Source organism: Anas platyrhynchos, chromosome 12 (genome assembly GCF_047663525.1).
Source record: "Anas platyrhynchos isolate ZD024472 breed Pekin duck chromosome 12, IASCAAS_PekinDuck_T2T, whole genome shotgun sequence".
In the NCBI taxonomy this organism is placed as follows: Eukaryota; Metazoa; Chordata; class Aves; order Anseriformes; family Anatidae; genus Anas; species Anas platyrhynchos.
The window spans coordinates 12,580,392-12,594,553 of NC_092598.1; the positions used below are offsets into that span (position 1 = coordinate 12,580,392).

The window sequence follows — 14,162 nt, forward strand, 5'->3', positions numbered from 1 at the left end:
CAGATCTCCTGTCTCCCTCTTCCAGCAAAGTGTAATAGAAAGGCCAATTATCCGGTTACTCCGGTGAGATGCTTTATCTCTGTGGGAGGAAGGAGGAAGGATTTATTGGGTGTGCTGAAGGGGGGGTCAGCCCCAGCTCTGTGCCCCTACAAGTGAAGCTGGGTGCTGCAGTGCACAGGGCATGAGGGCCAGCAGTCAGTGCTGGACCAGCTCAGAGGCTGCTGCTGCAGCACAACTGGCGTGGGGTCCCTTGACATAAGAGTGTTAGCACGTGGCATTGTGATAGGCATGAAACTGCCTTTATATGAACCCCTCTTTTTTCTTAATGTCTAAGAAATTGGCTACTTATTCCTCATTTCATGTCTCTTCTGTGCAGCATCCTCAGAGAGCTGTTCGGTTTTACTTTAGAGGGAAGCTGCTGGACAGATGCACAAAGGGATTTGGATGCTTTAGGGCCATATCTAAGTGCTTCCAGCAGCTTCTTCAAAAGAGCTTTTGCCAAGCTCACAGGCACCAAGGGACCCCTCTGTGCTTCTATTTCCTTCTGAATTTCCCAGTCCTGGCAGGACGGAGCTGGCCTGAAGGCCTGCCTGGTGCCTACAGGTCCACGTTGGCTGTGTGATCCCACGCTATCTCATGAGCCAGGTAGTGTTCAGAAGTTAATGCTGCTGCCCTAAAGAGGTGAAGGTGCTTTTATCAACCCCCAGGGTAGCTCATGCCCATAAATGCCTGGGAGCAGGGGATGCTGTGCAGTCCCCTTGTTGCAAGGAGTCACTGCAGCAGCTGTGAGCCCACATCGTGAGACAAATCTTTTTCCTGCTCTCTGAAGATGTTCCTGGTCTCTCTTATTTTTATTTTTTTCTCCTTCCAGAGACTGCTTAGCATTGCATTTTAAATAGCTATTAGCTAAAAGACTTTGTGATCCAAGGGAGCAGAGCCCACCAGCTTTGCCCTTTCCTTGTTGCTTCCTTTGTGTGGCGTTGCTGGGAGGGGAGGCAGTGACCTCGCCTGGGCTGACAGCTGGATGTCCAAGGTGCTCTGCTGGGACGTGTGGGCTTGAATTTCCAAAGCTGAGGAGAGTCTTGAGCCAAGACCACCCCTTCCCTGGGGTCTTACTTTAATATGGGGAGGAGGAAGCCTGCCTGGAAGGGGAATGGCCAGAGCAGATGCTGACCTCGGTGCCCACCTCGGTGCTCCAGCACTGCCCGACTTGTAGCTGGATCTTGGCCTGGCTCAAGCTTGGGTGGGTCTGGGGACAGAGCAAAGCATTAAAACCTTGCTTCAGATGAGATCTTGTCCTAAATTCTTCTTGCAGTCAGAAAACCTGCATCCAAGACCAAAGCTTTGTGGGTCTCTTGAGTCGATAGCTAGCACCCAAGCTGGTGGAGCAGCCCAGCTGGGGCTCTGCACCTTTGTTTAATGAGGGCAGTTCTCTCCTGGTCACAGGCTGGCTGCTTCGGTGACTCGTTTGCCCCTTTACCATGGCCCTAAAGCTGGGAGTGAAGCATCTGTGTGAGGCAGTGCCCTGCAGGAGCTGTGAGGGTGCTCGGTGCCAGCTCACGCTGATGGGATGCTGCTGCCCAGGAGGGCTGAGGGATTTGGCTTCCTCCATCTGCCCGGCGAGGCAAGAAATTTTGGGCTGGAAGCAGGAAATTGGTGTGTGTACATGTGCTAATTGGAACAAGCTCATCAGGGGGGTGTTCACCAGGTGTGGCAGCAGCAGAGGACACCCCCAAAGGCACATCCAGTGCTGCGGTGACGAGGTGCTCTGCCCTAGGTCAGGGTCGTCCTGGGGTGAGGAGAGCAGAAATTAAATCCTTGCTTTGTAAGACTGCACAGAAACGTTTTATTTGCTCTTAAAGAAATGATTAGCTTGTCTGCGATGTCCAAATTAATTTGCCTGATGTTCTGTGATGTTAACAAATGCTACTCGAAGGCGTGCTTTCCGACGCTGCTGCAATCGGTCACTGCGGAGTGAGATGTTTAAGAAATAGATGGGCTGCAGTGGTTTGCAAGGCTGTAACTCTTCTGAAGGCATTTCAGTGGCATCAGAAACCACCGGAGTAAGGGACCACGTCAACCCACTGCAATTCTGAGATGTGCAAGGCAGAAAGCAGCCTTGGCTCCAGCCTAGAGCTGACAAAATCAAAGCCCCAAATGCTCAAACATGTTTCTGTGCCCTCAGACGTGCCGGAGGGTTTAGGAGAGGGGGACATGGGCAGCCCCCTTTCCAGGTGCCATCATTTGCCCTCCAGGTTCCCTTGGAAGCCACCAGCCCCGTCAGTTACTGCTCCTGGGCAGCACCGTTGTGCCAACGGCTCCCCCCGGGCTGAGCAGTGCCACCAACAGCCCCCGTTTTTTTGGGAAGCGAGGCTGGACACTGCACGAGGTGAATCCTCCCCGAGGAGCCCAGGTCACCCCTTGCCCCTAAAGCACGGGGAGCAGAGCCCTGGGGCTGCGGCAGCTCCGTGCTGGAGGATGGGGAGAGGTGGGGGGGAAACGGGTGCCGTGGGCATGATGGACAGGATTAATTTCGAGTGGAGTGAAATTACAGCTGGGAAATTGTAACGAATAATCCAGTTATTCTCAAGACCCAGCAATAAAGCACGGAAATCCAGATTAATGTTGTATCGTCCCCGTTTAAATTTCCCTTGAAAAATAGTTATTTCCAGCTGAAAATCCTAGCTCCTTGCTGGAGCGTGTCCCCGTGCCTGCAGGACAGGGCTGTGCTCTTTTTCCTCGCAAGGACAGAGGGGTGCAGCCCCTTAGGTATCTGGTTGTGCTTTTGGGGTCCGGGGCTGCCTTTTAGTCCCATCTTTGTCCTACCTGAGCCCTGCATAAAGGGCCCGATACCATGAACATGTACAATACTCTTTGGGGGGTGAATTTAGGATCTTCCTGGGGCTGCTTTGTCTTCGTCCCTTTCCTGCACACCCCCTTTTTGTGGCTGGAGCCCTGCCAGCCCTGCCCCTTGTGGAACGAAGGTCTGGAAAACCGCAATTATGAAGGAGTCTTAAGTGGCCCTGCTTTCACACATGTTGTGTTTACGTTTGAGCTAATTGCTCATGTTCTTTTAATGGTTTTATGCTCTTATCCCTACCGTTACAGCCTGTAGGGAGCTTCGGGTTGGGTGTTAAGTGAAAATTAGGGCCCTCATTCTCCACGGAGAAATGCTCCTGGGCACCGGGGTAATTTCATGCCTGGAAGAAATCCGATTTGCCGGATAACTTTTGTAACTTAAAACAACCAAATTAGCCTTGAAAAAGGATAATTTCCCATCAGAGTATGGAACTCTGTGCTCCAGTGGTTAGAAACGTGGCAAGGCTCCTTGCTCGAAGGGAAAACTTGGCTGGTAAAGCAGGACAGGGCTGACTTGGTTAACGTGTGGGGCAGCCCCGATGCCTGACTTGAGGGGGATTAGTGGTGAGGTTTTGGCTGCTTGGGGGAGGCTGAGGGGAGCTGCTGAGGACTCAGAAGTGTTTTCCTCTTCACTGTGCTTCACCAAGCAGGCAGGGGCATTAGGTTTTTGCTCAAGAAGGGTGCTGCAGCTTGGGGACACGGGTGCATCCTGCGGTGCTCTGCGAGTGGCACCGTCTGGGTCTGCACCCAGGGCCCCTGCGTGGCTTGGGGGCGAATGCTTCTTGGTCACCCATGCCAGGAAGGAGGTGGCTTTTAGCCAGTAGGAACCTATTAGGAGGTGGTGGGAGGCTCTTTTTTCCAGGCATGAGCACGGATAAGAGGAGGGTGGGTGCTGCTGGGGATCCTTGTGCTCTTTTCTGGGTAGGAGAGGCCATATCTCCATATCATCCTCCATATCATCCTCTTTTAAGTCCCCTTGCTGCTTCTTGCAGGTAACCCAAGCCATGGCTGCCAGCAAGCTCCATCGCTCCGTGGAGTCCTCCAGAAGCCCCGATGGGTTCCAGGGCAAAGCGGTGTCACCTCGTCATCAGCTGGTGGCCGAAGCAGAGGAGCCTGTGACAGTAAGTACCTGCTGGGGCCAGGCAGGAGCAGTTGAAGTTGGATTTTTTGAGCACAGATTCAGCTCTGCAAACCGCAGTGGGACGAGGATGATCCCTCATCACCCCCAGATGCCTCCTCTGCATGCTGAGGCTCTGTCAAGGAGATGCCCCTGCAGGCTTCTGTAGGGGGGTCCGTGAGGCCAGTCCAGGGAGCGAACAAGCATGGGTTAAAACGAGATGAACGAGGACTTGAACCTGTTCCTCTCCCCTTTGGCATTGGCACAGTGCTGCTTCCCTTGGCTCACCCACCAGGGATGCATGTGGAGGGGTTGTGAGCACTGAGCGGGGGGCTCTGACAGCTCTCCCCACCCTCCTCAAAGGCCATGGCTCAATCCAGTGACGCTAAAGAGGAAACAAATACCCAAAGAGCAGAAATCCCCAAACATGTCACATCGAATCACAACAGAGAGGCTGATGGGACAGAGCTGCTCCGTTAGAGTGAGCGTGTTCCGCTCTATATCATTAATTTACTGGTGATGAATATTTCAGCAGGTAACTTGTGGGGCTTCCAGGACTGTCCTAGCGAGCACAAATTATTCATTGGTGGTGCCTGAACAAGAAAAGCCTTTCTGGAGAAAGGCATCTCTGCAGCCCTGGCTGGTGTCTTGCCTTGCAGCTGACTCCCTCTGCCTTCCTGAAGGAGATGTCCCTCAGCACCCAGCAGAGGCTGGCCACCGCTCGGGACACGCGCCGGCCCCACATTGTCCAGCTTCTGGACATGAGCGAAACCTCCCATCAAAAGGTAGCCTTTTCCTGCCCTTTTCCTCGCTGTTTGATGTTTCCTCGCTTCCACTGGGGGAAGGATGGAGCAGGACACGAGCTGCCTTTTTCCATCCTCTGTCTGAAATGGCCACCTCCCCTCTCACTTTGGAGCAGTCACTGTCGTGCTTGGTGTCGTGGCTCCCCTTGCTGGTGGCAGCATTGACCCTTGGAATCTGTAGGCCCTACACTAATTACTCAAACTCATCAACAAAAATGACTGCATTGATATTTTGGGCTGGGACACCTGAAGGTGCCTGGCTTCAGGCTGCGTGCTGCTGTTGGGTGCCTACAGCTGGTGGGGTGAGTGGATGTGCTGCATCCAGAGCAAGGCTCCTGCCTGCTCGAAGCTGCTTCCGAAGGGGCTGCTCAGTGTGCAATGTGCTTTTGGGAGCTCCTGAGCAGAGAACGGGCAGCCAGAGACCTGTAACGGGTTGCTCCAGGATTGCCCTAGACAGTGCAGGAGGCAGAGAGCAGCAGTATTAAATAAAACAATAATAGAATAAAATAAATCATCCCTCCCAGTAAAGCTCATAGGAGAAGGGGATGCTGGATTCAGGCTTGCTCAAGTGTCCAGTAATGCTGCCAAGGGGTGAACCTTACAACCACCCAGCATTCACCTCACTTGCCTTTTTCCTGCCTCCTCTGTTGCTTTTTTGGCCTCCCCTCCTATGGTACTTTTCTGTGCTTGCTGGTTTCTAGGCTCCCTCTCCCCATAGGCTACCTGGGGACCCACGGGACTAGATCTGTCTTAGTACTGGGATGAGTTTTACCCTGTCTTAGAGCCCCACACAAGCTCTTGGGCTTGGGTTCCTCCCTGAACACTCACAGCTGTCTTGGTGAGCACTTGGGAACCATGTGGCCACGTTAGCAGAGGGCAGTGCAGCCTTGTTTTTGGTGAAGCCCTTCTGGAGAAACACCTCCAGGGATGCCTGCTAACGTGCTCCAGTAACTTGTGGTTGCTTCAGGAGGTAGGTGGGTGAGCTGCTGTTTCCCAAAAGGAGCTGGGCAGGTGTCCCCCTGAGTGTGTGCGGTGCAGGATGCCCCTTCGTGCATCCCTCCTCTCACGGATGCCTTGCACCTCCAGTTCTCAGCAGTTGACCTGGATCAGAGCTTGTTCCAGCCTTTCCCGTCAGAGGTGGTGTTTCAGAGCTACGTCCCCTGTGAGGTCTACGAGGTGCCGCTGGTTCTGAGGAACAACGACATGGTAAGTGTGGGACCGTGGAGGTTTAATGGGGGAAGAGCAAAGTACTCCAGTGGGACACAGCATAGCAAGTTCCCTGCTGTGGTGAAGCACGCTCAGAATAACACATCTCATCTTCATTTTGTGAGGGTGTGGAAATCTTCCCATGTTGTGGGGATTCTCCCCCTGGTGTTGGCCGTGCATTGGTGGGTTCTAACCCAAAGGAGCTCTTCCAGTCGGTGCTTTTCCTCTGGAAAGCTCTGCATTGGTGGCATATTGAGGGCTGCGTAGTTTCCTTCTTTCATCGTGCTTCCCCTTGAAAGTCTTGGCTCTGGCTGCCCCATTATCTGTGTGGCACTTCAAAACGTTTGTCTCTGCCAAGTGTCGGTCAACAGGCAAACAGCTCATTTGCTCTATTCATGCTTCCTCAAGTGGAAAGGAACATCTGCATCAACATTTCTGCCATTCCCAGTAAAAAATAATAAACTTGTACAGCGGCACCTTGGGATTTGTATGCCCTACCGGGGGAGAGAACGTGTGAATTGTTGATTTTTTTAACCTGAAATGAGTTAGTTCTTGAAGTTATTAAGACCTCATCCAGTGGACAGCACTGCTGTAAAAGCAGGATGAGCTCTAAGGAAGATCTTTGGAGTATTTTGTCACATGGAGATGCCAATCCCAAGAGGGGCTGTTGTTTTCTAATTGTGTTGGCTCTTGGTAGTGTCCTGGAGAGAACAGCGCTGTGTGCTCCTCTAACTTTCTCACCGGGTTCTCTGAATGATACTGCCTTGTACCATGCAGTAACCTGAGACTGCTCTGTAAAATCCAGTATCTTAGAGAGGCTCTGCAATGACCTCTGGGGAGCTGGGATAGGGTCTTAATGACAAAACCACACTGTGAGTTGGTGCTGGCTGTGTATTTCAGGGCAGAAAATGCCTCCGAAGCCCATAATTGATAGGCACAGCCTGGGGGGAGGAGGTAATGGTAGTCCAGCTGTCCATCACTCTGGCAAGCTGACTGCTCCAATCTCCTGGATCAGCCTTCCCAATGGAGCGTGGCGCTCCCTTGCTTCTTCACAGCCCCCTTTAACAGCTCTTTGTCACCCCCCTTTTCTTCTAGGGTCATTTTTGCCTTCTTATGTCCTCCTTTTTATCCCCGGCATATAGCACAAATATACCTCCAGGGCTAAAAGTGCTGTGGGAAGGTGGTTGAGGAAGGACATCACCTGAACAGGGTCGTGTCTTTTCTCTGTTTCCACCCGGGCTGCAAAATCTGATAGCTTCACGTTGTCCCTTGCAGGTACCTCGGCTGGTGAAGGTCGTCCTGGAGAGCTCACCTTATTTCAAGCTGATCAGCCCCACTGACGTGTGCCGTAAGGTGGCACCTGGCATGCCTTCCACCTTCCACATCCTGTTCACCCCTGAGGAGAACAAGGTGAGACCAGAGGTCCCAGGAGGCTGGTGCCTTTTGGTGGAGCATGGACCCATGGGGCTGGATTTGGAATGAGTGAGAAAGTGTGTGTTTAGGGATTTTTCCTGGTTTCAGTGGGGTTGTGCTGGATTCAGAACTGAGAGAGTCCTTCACCTTGGTGGAGGTCCTACTCAAGCTGTAGGTTCTTGTTTCAATCTGCTTTTGTGCTTCAGCATTTCATGTTTAGTTGGTGTGGCTGTCCTTGTGCATGTTATTGTGGTGAGGGCTCTGCTGATGGGCACCCATTCCGTGCCACCGTGCTTGTTTCTGCACCAGGACAAATGTGTGAGGTCTCTCGGGGCATGGGCTGCTCGCTCATCTCTTATTTGCTGCTTAGTTATGCTTTAATTTCACAATTTGTCCCTTCCTAGAAGAGTAGATATAGGCAACTACAAAGGAAATGCCTTGTGGTCCCCAGCTCGCTGTGCTTGTGGAATAATCTGTTCCTTCAGAGGGACTGAGAAATTATTTAACATCATTAATATTTAGGGTAAAAATTGGGTTTGCCTAGGGCAGTTCTACAAACTACCCAAGTGACACAAGAGTTTAGTCTCATGATGTAGGCTTTGCGAAGTGCCTTTAAAATGTGATTTATCAGTATTAATTACTGAATGTTCACTTTGGGGGTGGAAGAGGAAAAATGGGTGCCCACAAAGGGCAGAATGCTGCTCTTCAAGCTCAGAGGGGCAGCAGAACTATGTAGGGACATCACCAGAAGCAGAAGTCGGGTGGGATGACCCAGAGAGCACTTGGGAAATGCAGCACTAACATGGTCAGGAGGTGCACAGCGCCTTGAAACCCCCCTAAAAACGAGTTCTGGGTGAGCCAGGGAACTGGGATGTAGGCACCAACCCCTCTGTCATGGCTGGGGAAGTCATCCCGATGCGGGGCTGCTTTATGGGATTTTCTTGCTCTTGTTTCTGATTCACAGAGCTGGGCTGCAGCTGAGCCCTCAAGAAGAGCAGCATGCAAGTGGTGAGGGGCTGAATGCCACATGCCATGTAGCCCCCGCTTGGAAAAAACGCGCGGTTTCTTGCTTGTTGGGAGCACGCTGCATGGTTGAGTTGTCAAAATCAACATGCAGCTGGCATGTCACAGTTTTCATTGGCACCCGTGTTGCAGACAAAATGCTCGTTTTTCTGCCGGGCATCGTTTCCAATGATTTACCCTGTCGTGCTCCGTGTTATGGCTCTGGTTGTGCCGTGGGGGTGCCCTGGCAGCCCCTGTCTGGCTGGAAACCCTCGTGGAGCAAACCATCTGCAGGCAGGGATGCTTGTCTTGTCCTTTGGTTTTGTTCATAGATTATCTTGAAGGAAGGAGGCAAGAAGCATATAAAAACAGCACAGCCTACTTTTTTTTTTCCCCTCGCTCTTTATACGTTAGCAATGCAATGTTTTCAGGCAATACCAGCTCAGTCTGTAAGGTTTGCAAAATTCGTCGCTGATGCTCAGCGGAGACTGAATGTAATGCTCATTGATTAATATGAAATATGACAGGACGATGAGTTATTATGTTACTGAAATTAACTCCTTTAAAATTCAGGCCAGCCCCGCTGGAGAAGCATTGCAGCCTGCAGCAGCTATTGCAAGCATATTTTTGGGATGAGTCCTGCGGGGAGGAGAGAGGAGAAAAGATTGAGGCAAATGAAGCTGGGGCAAAAGGGCTGGTTTCAAAGCACCCTGTGAACCGGTAGCTGAGGAAGGCAGCAGAAGGGTACTCGTTCCTGTGCGATGCTATCATCACACTCCAGCCTCTCCTCGCTTAATGGCCCTTATTTTCCAGCCTTTATGGTATCGTGGTTTCAGCAGGGAGCTTCCCCTGGTAGACTTCCTACATTACCTTACCCTACAGGACTTTTTTTTTTTTTTTTTTTGGCTTTGCAGCTGTCTGCTGCAAAGAATTCACTGAAGGATTTTGAAGTTAGGTGGCTGACACCTGAGTTTGCTGGCTTCTTGGGCAGTTAATTACTGTCACGCTGCTATCAACCCTAACGTGAGCCCGGGATGACATCCCTGATGCCAGCAGCTGCGTTCGTTTCAGTGGGCACTCATACAAATGCCAGCAGTCACACTTTGAAGGCTGGAGCTTGCGACTTATTACCTTTCGAAGGTGAATTAGGGAAAAGGCAGCATTGTGCAATGATTTCTACTTTCCTCGCAACAGAGAGGCGTCGTGTGAAGGATGAGGTCATATTTTCATGGAAATCTATAGCCTAAAGCTGGGCGTAAACACAGCACAACCTTTAAATCATGCAAGTGAGGCAGCCCCTCTCTCTTCCAGACAGGTTTGTTTAGGAAAGTGTTGTAGTAGGGGTTTGCAGCTGTCATTGTCCCATTCTCTGCAGCAGACCCCATGCAGCACCATGCAGGTGGCCCTGGTGCTTGTGCCCCATGCAGGGGTTTGAGCTGGGACAGGTATCAGTTCTTGGGCTTTTATTTACATCCCTGTTGATCCACTCCCTCCTTAGCAGTGACAATGACTTGAAAATGAGTTCCCGTTATTTCCCTCAAATAGCTCCGGTCGCTGAAGTTTCTTGCCTCGTTATCCCACTGCTGATCTGGGCTCCTTGTGTCCTCTGTCTACCTGGCATCTGGAGGGGAGAGATAAGGAAATATGGCATGCCAAGGCTTAATAAGGCATGCAGCTTTCAATTGGATTTACAATGCCTGTGTTACACCGGGGTGGCCAAAATAATAACAACAGAAAGTAAATTGCTTGCTTTATTCGCTAGTGTGGTTTCTGAGGATCCAAACAGCCCAGAACAAGAAGTATGCAGATAACAGGAGCTTCAAATTGGCAGGGGCTGCCCTTCTCCTTTATTTTAGAGGGCTTAGGCTTCAGGACTGAGTATGAAATTGCTAATTCAGAAAGGCTTGCTGCTGATGAAACTCCCTCCTGAAACACGATATTGGCTTCTGCAGTTCCCTTCCTGGCATTTTACCCTCTAAAGATGAGAAGCCAGAGCCTTTCTACAGTTTCCAGTGAAAATTTGAGATGTGTCTAGAAAAAAAAAGACCTTTCTTTATTCCTTTTTTTATATCTTGGATGCGACAGCATCTGTTACTGCAACTCAACCCCGGATGAGAAGGGGGTGAGCACGCTGTGCCTTGCTGCTGGAGCAAGGTCTGCAGCCTGGTGGCGTCCTGGTGCCCAGGGCAGGGAGGAGGAGGCAGGGAAAGCCCAGGCACAGAGGGCTCTGGATGGGTTCTGGCTAAGGAAGCTCAATGCTAAGTGTAATTCCTGCTAAAACTTTATACCATCGCATAGTTGAAGCGGTAAGGAGACGATCTCAAATGAGTTCAGTGCCCCAGGTAGGCATGCCAGCGAGGCACCAGTCACTTATTACAGAGAATTTACAAGGGAGACATGATTAAGGCATCAACCATGCCAGAATATTCAGCACAGAGGAAGCAAAGCTATCTTCTGCATCCCCTGAGGCTAGGATGAGACGTAGAGGGAAATGGAGATCAGACACGAGGAGAACTTTGTAAAGCTGGATTAGAGCTGGAACGGGTGCTGGGGATGGGAGGGAATTGTTAGTGCTAAAAGAGCCTGTTGGGGATCTCAGGAATAGTTTGGGTATAGGGCTGAGCCGCTTTGGGGTGGGAAGATGGACCAGACAGACCTTAAGGGGCTGTATCCCCAGCCTAGTCATTCATGGCACTACTTCGGGGGGGAGAATAAACACCCCCATGCACCAAACAGCTATCACAGGAGATGTGTCCAGTTTAGTGCTTCATCCAGGACTGGCTGTGGGTCATGTGTGTGGTTCTTTTCATGCTCTAATCCCTTATGGGAAATTGTTATGTGTTGGCACTTCAGAATCAAAGCATCAGGTAATTTTTGTCCTCTGATGGCATAGGGGTGGCTCTGCCAGCTTGCTGCGAGAGCAGGTGAAGCAAGGGGACTGCTTCCTCTTTGCAAGTTAACAAGACTTTACTGGTCATCCCACTGGAATAAAAGGTCATTAAATAAAAACTGCTACTGCATTATTGAACAAAGTGACAGAAAACAGCTGTTTTCCTTCTGCTGTGGTAATAAACGCACTTTTGCTGATCCTGTTTCTTTCCCTGCAGGATTACTTCCATGAGCTCACCTGCATCACGGAGAGGGAGAAGTTCATTGTGCCTATCCGAGCCATTGGTGCCCGAGCTATCCTGGACTTCCCCGACCAGCTCAACTTCTCGGTCTGCCCGGTCAAGCACAGCACCCAGAGAACTCTGCTGGTTCGCAACATCGGGAACCGGGAGGCCCGCTACCACATCAGCACCCAGAGGTAAAGGAGTTGGCATCCTGATTGTCCACAGAGCTGCTGTGTGATGGCATCGAGAGCCAGAGCATCTGTGCAGCTGTGCTGTAGCAGCTGGAAATGGGCAGGATGTGGGTTTTGCAGTCACTTTCTGCTTTAGGAATGGTGCAGTCTTTGATAACTGCAGGGTTGTATAATGTAGTGGTGTGTATCCAGCACAGCATCTCGCCAAGGTTCTGCAAGGGACATGTGAATGAAGGCAACTTGATGCCCTTGGGCTGGGCCAGATCCTGCACAGCAGACAGCTATGGAAGCTCAGGTCAGGTAGACCTAGATCAGGGTTTGGAAATGGTCAGATATGAGCAGATGAAAGAACCCATAAAGAATTTATTGCTCAGGAGGTCAAAGCAGTTGGTAGCAAAGCCCTGAAAATAACGCTGTGGTTGAGGACCTTTATCTTGCTGTAGGTTTGGTCTGGTCCCTGGGACCAAATACTAAGTGGAATGAGCTCTTCAGTGGAGATGAGCAGACCCTGACTTCCAAACTGCCCCAAACGCTAGTGGGGGCAAAAATGCAGCAAGTAGCTAGTGCAGGGATGGGGGCCCACCAAAGGCTGGTGAGGTTTCATAAGCAAGGTTCTGGGATGCCGCTCCTCCCTGGTTCCTTCCTAGGAATCAGCCTGTGGGGCCACGAAGTGGAGCAGGGAGGAGCATGGTGTCTTTTGAAGGGAAAGGGGTATATCCTATACAAATCCCACATGTATGCTGCTGCCTCTGCTGGAGCCTTGTAGCAGGGGAAAATCTGACAAGGTGCTTAGCATCTTTTCCAATACACTTACCAACTCTTCTAGCAAGTGATATAACATATGTTGAATGCTATGGATATTAAAAGTTTAAGTTCGGTGATCAAATAACCACAGTCCTGATTTGCAATAAGGAAATGGGAAGCATTAGAAAAGTTTTCTCCAACTACACAAAAAGCAGAGCTCTGGGTAACTGGATTCTGTGCATATGAAGATCAAAAGCCGATATGATTTCCCTTGTCTGTTGAGGGCGTCTGTCATCTCCTCCGTTTCATTACCAACTTCAGAAAACCAGTTTGAAATTTCAAACAGATGATTTAAATCCTTGACTATGAGCACCATTTCATTCTAATTAAGAGTGGCACCCACTTTCATTCAGATTTCTTCTGAGCTACTCAGAAGTTTCTGTGTTTCTGCTTTATCTCTTTTTGCTTTTGTTCACTGAAATGTCATAAAGAATTCTTCAGTGGGATCTTTTTGAAAGGTTGAGTTCCTCTAATGCCTGTCTACCATCTGTCTATGTGCGTTCACAGATGTATGGGAAATGGGAGAAATTTTGGGTAAAAGTGAGATGGAAATGGGATGATTTAGAATTGTCAGGTAGACTCATAGAACAATTTAGGCTGGAAGGGACCTCTGGAGATCACTGGAGCAAATGCCCTGCTCAGAACCAGACCAGCATCAGAGTTTGATCAGGTTTGCAAGTGACACAGCTTCCTACTCGGGCCATTTTTGTGTTGAGTTTTCAATGTCTTCAACGTTGGAGGTCCCATTGCTTTGCTGGCTTCCAGTGTTCAACCACCTTCATGGTGAGGCTTTTTTTCCCTAATACCTGCTGAGCAGAGGCAGCGATCCCTTCCTTGGAGCTGCTGGTGCCCTCTTGTCCACGATGTCCTACGTGTGTTTGGCCACCTACCCGTGCTCCTCTTGTCACTAAGCATCACCCTGAGGTCCTCTTCTATAGAAACATTTTCTATCCATCAGCACCCAGCCTGTGCTGCTGCCTGGGGTTGTTCTGTCTTATATCCTTCAGGGCCCTCGACCATGCCAGGGCACAGACGTACGGCGAGCTCTGAGGTGAGGCTCTTGCTTCCAGCAACCCCAGCAGGAAAGAATTGGCCTCCCCCTGATGTGATGAGGGGATCTGAGCCAGGCCGATGTGCTGCTCTGCAGGCTAATAGATCATTAGCCCGCAATTGTCTCTGAACGAATATATTTACACCGGCTCTAACAAAAGAGGCCGATTTCCTGCTAATGTTAGGGGATTAATTTCCCTGTTAGAGAGGGTGGAACAAAGGCTTGCATCATTATTAACAGAGGTAGTGAAGATTTAGCTTAATAAGTCAGTACCTCCTGTGAATGACTTCCATAACGACTCAATGATTAATTATGGTCACAGTACGTTTTAAATTGTGCCGGGAGCTTTGGAAATGAATGACTTATGTTCCCTGTCCTAGAGAGCTTAGTGTAAATATGAGATGCGATAATCAAGAGTTATGGCATAGGTACTTTGGGGAAGGAGTGGCAGCTTTATGGGCTTAAATTTGGATAATTTTATTCTGTTCTTATTTAGCAGATTATTTAAGCAGTTTAAGTTAAATGTATTTTTTTTTTTTTTTTCAAAATAAAGATGCCCTGTTGTTGCAGTCTATCTGAATGTCATCCAGCATCTGTGTATTG

General features: G+C 50.1%; 1 protein-coding gene across 1 annotated transcript in view; it reads left to right on the top strand.

Annotated features, from left to right (window-relative positions):
- The window catches only part of HYDIN (HYDIN axonemal central pair apparatus protein), a 113,335-nt gene that overhangs the window by 3,457 nt on the left and 95,716 nt on the right, over positions 1-14,162 (top strand). Inside the window, exons 2-6 of the mRNA XM_072043947.1 lie at positions 3,852-3,980; positions 4,636-4,761; positions 5,866-5,985; positions 7,261-7,395; positions 11,508-11,707. Of these exons, the coding sequence (XP_071900048.1) occupies positions 3,864-3,980; positions 4,636-4,761; positions 5,866-5,985; positions 7,261-7,395; positions 11,508-11,707 (698 nt within the window). The 5' untranslated portion in view covers positions 3,852-3,863. The remainder of the gene's footprint in view (positions 1-3,851; positions 3,981-4,635; positions 4,762-5,865; positions 5,986-7,260; positions 7,396-11,507; positions 11,708-14,162) is intronic.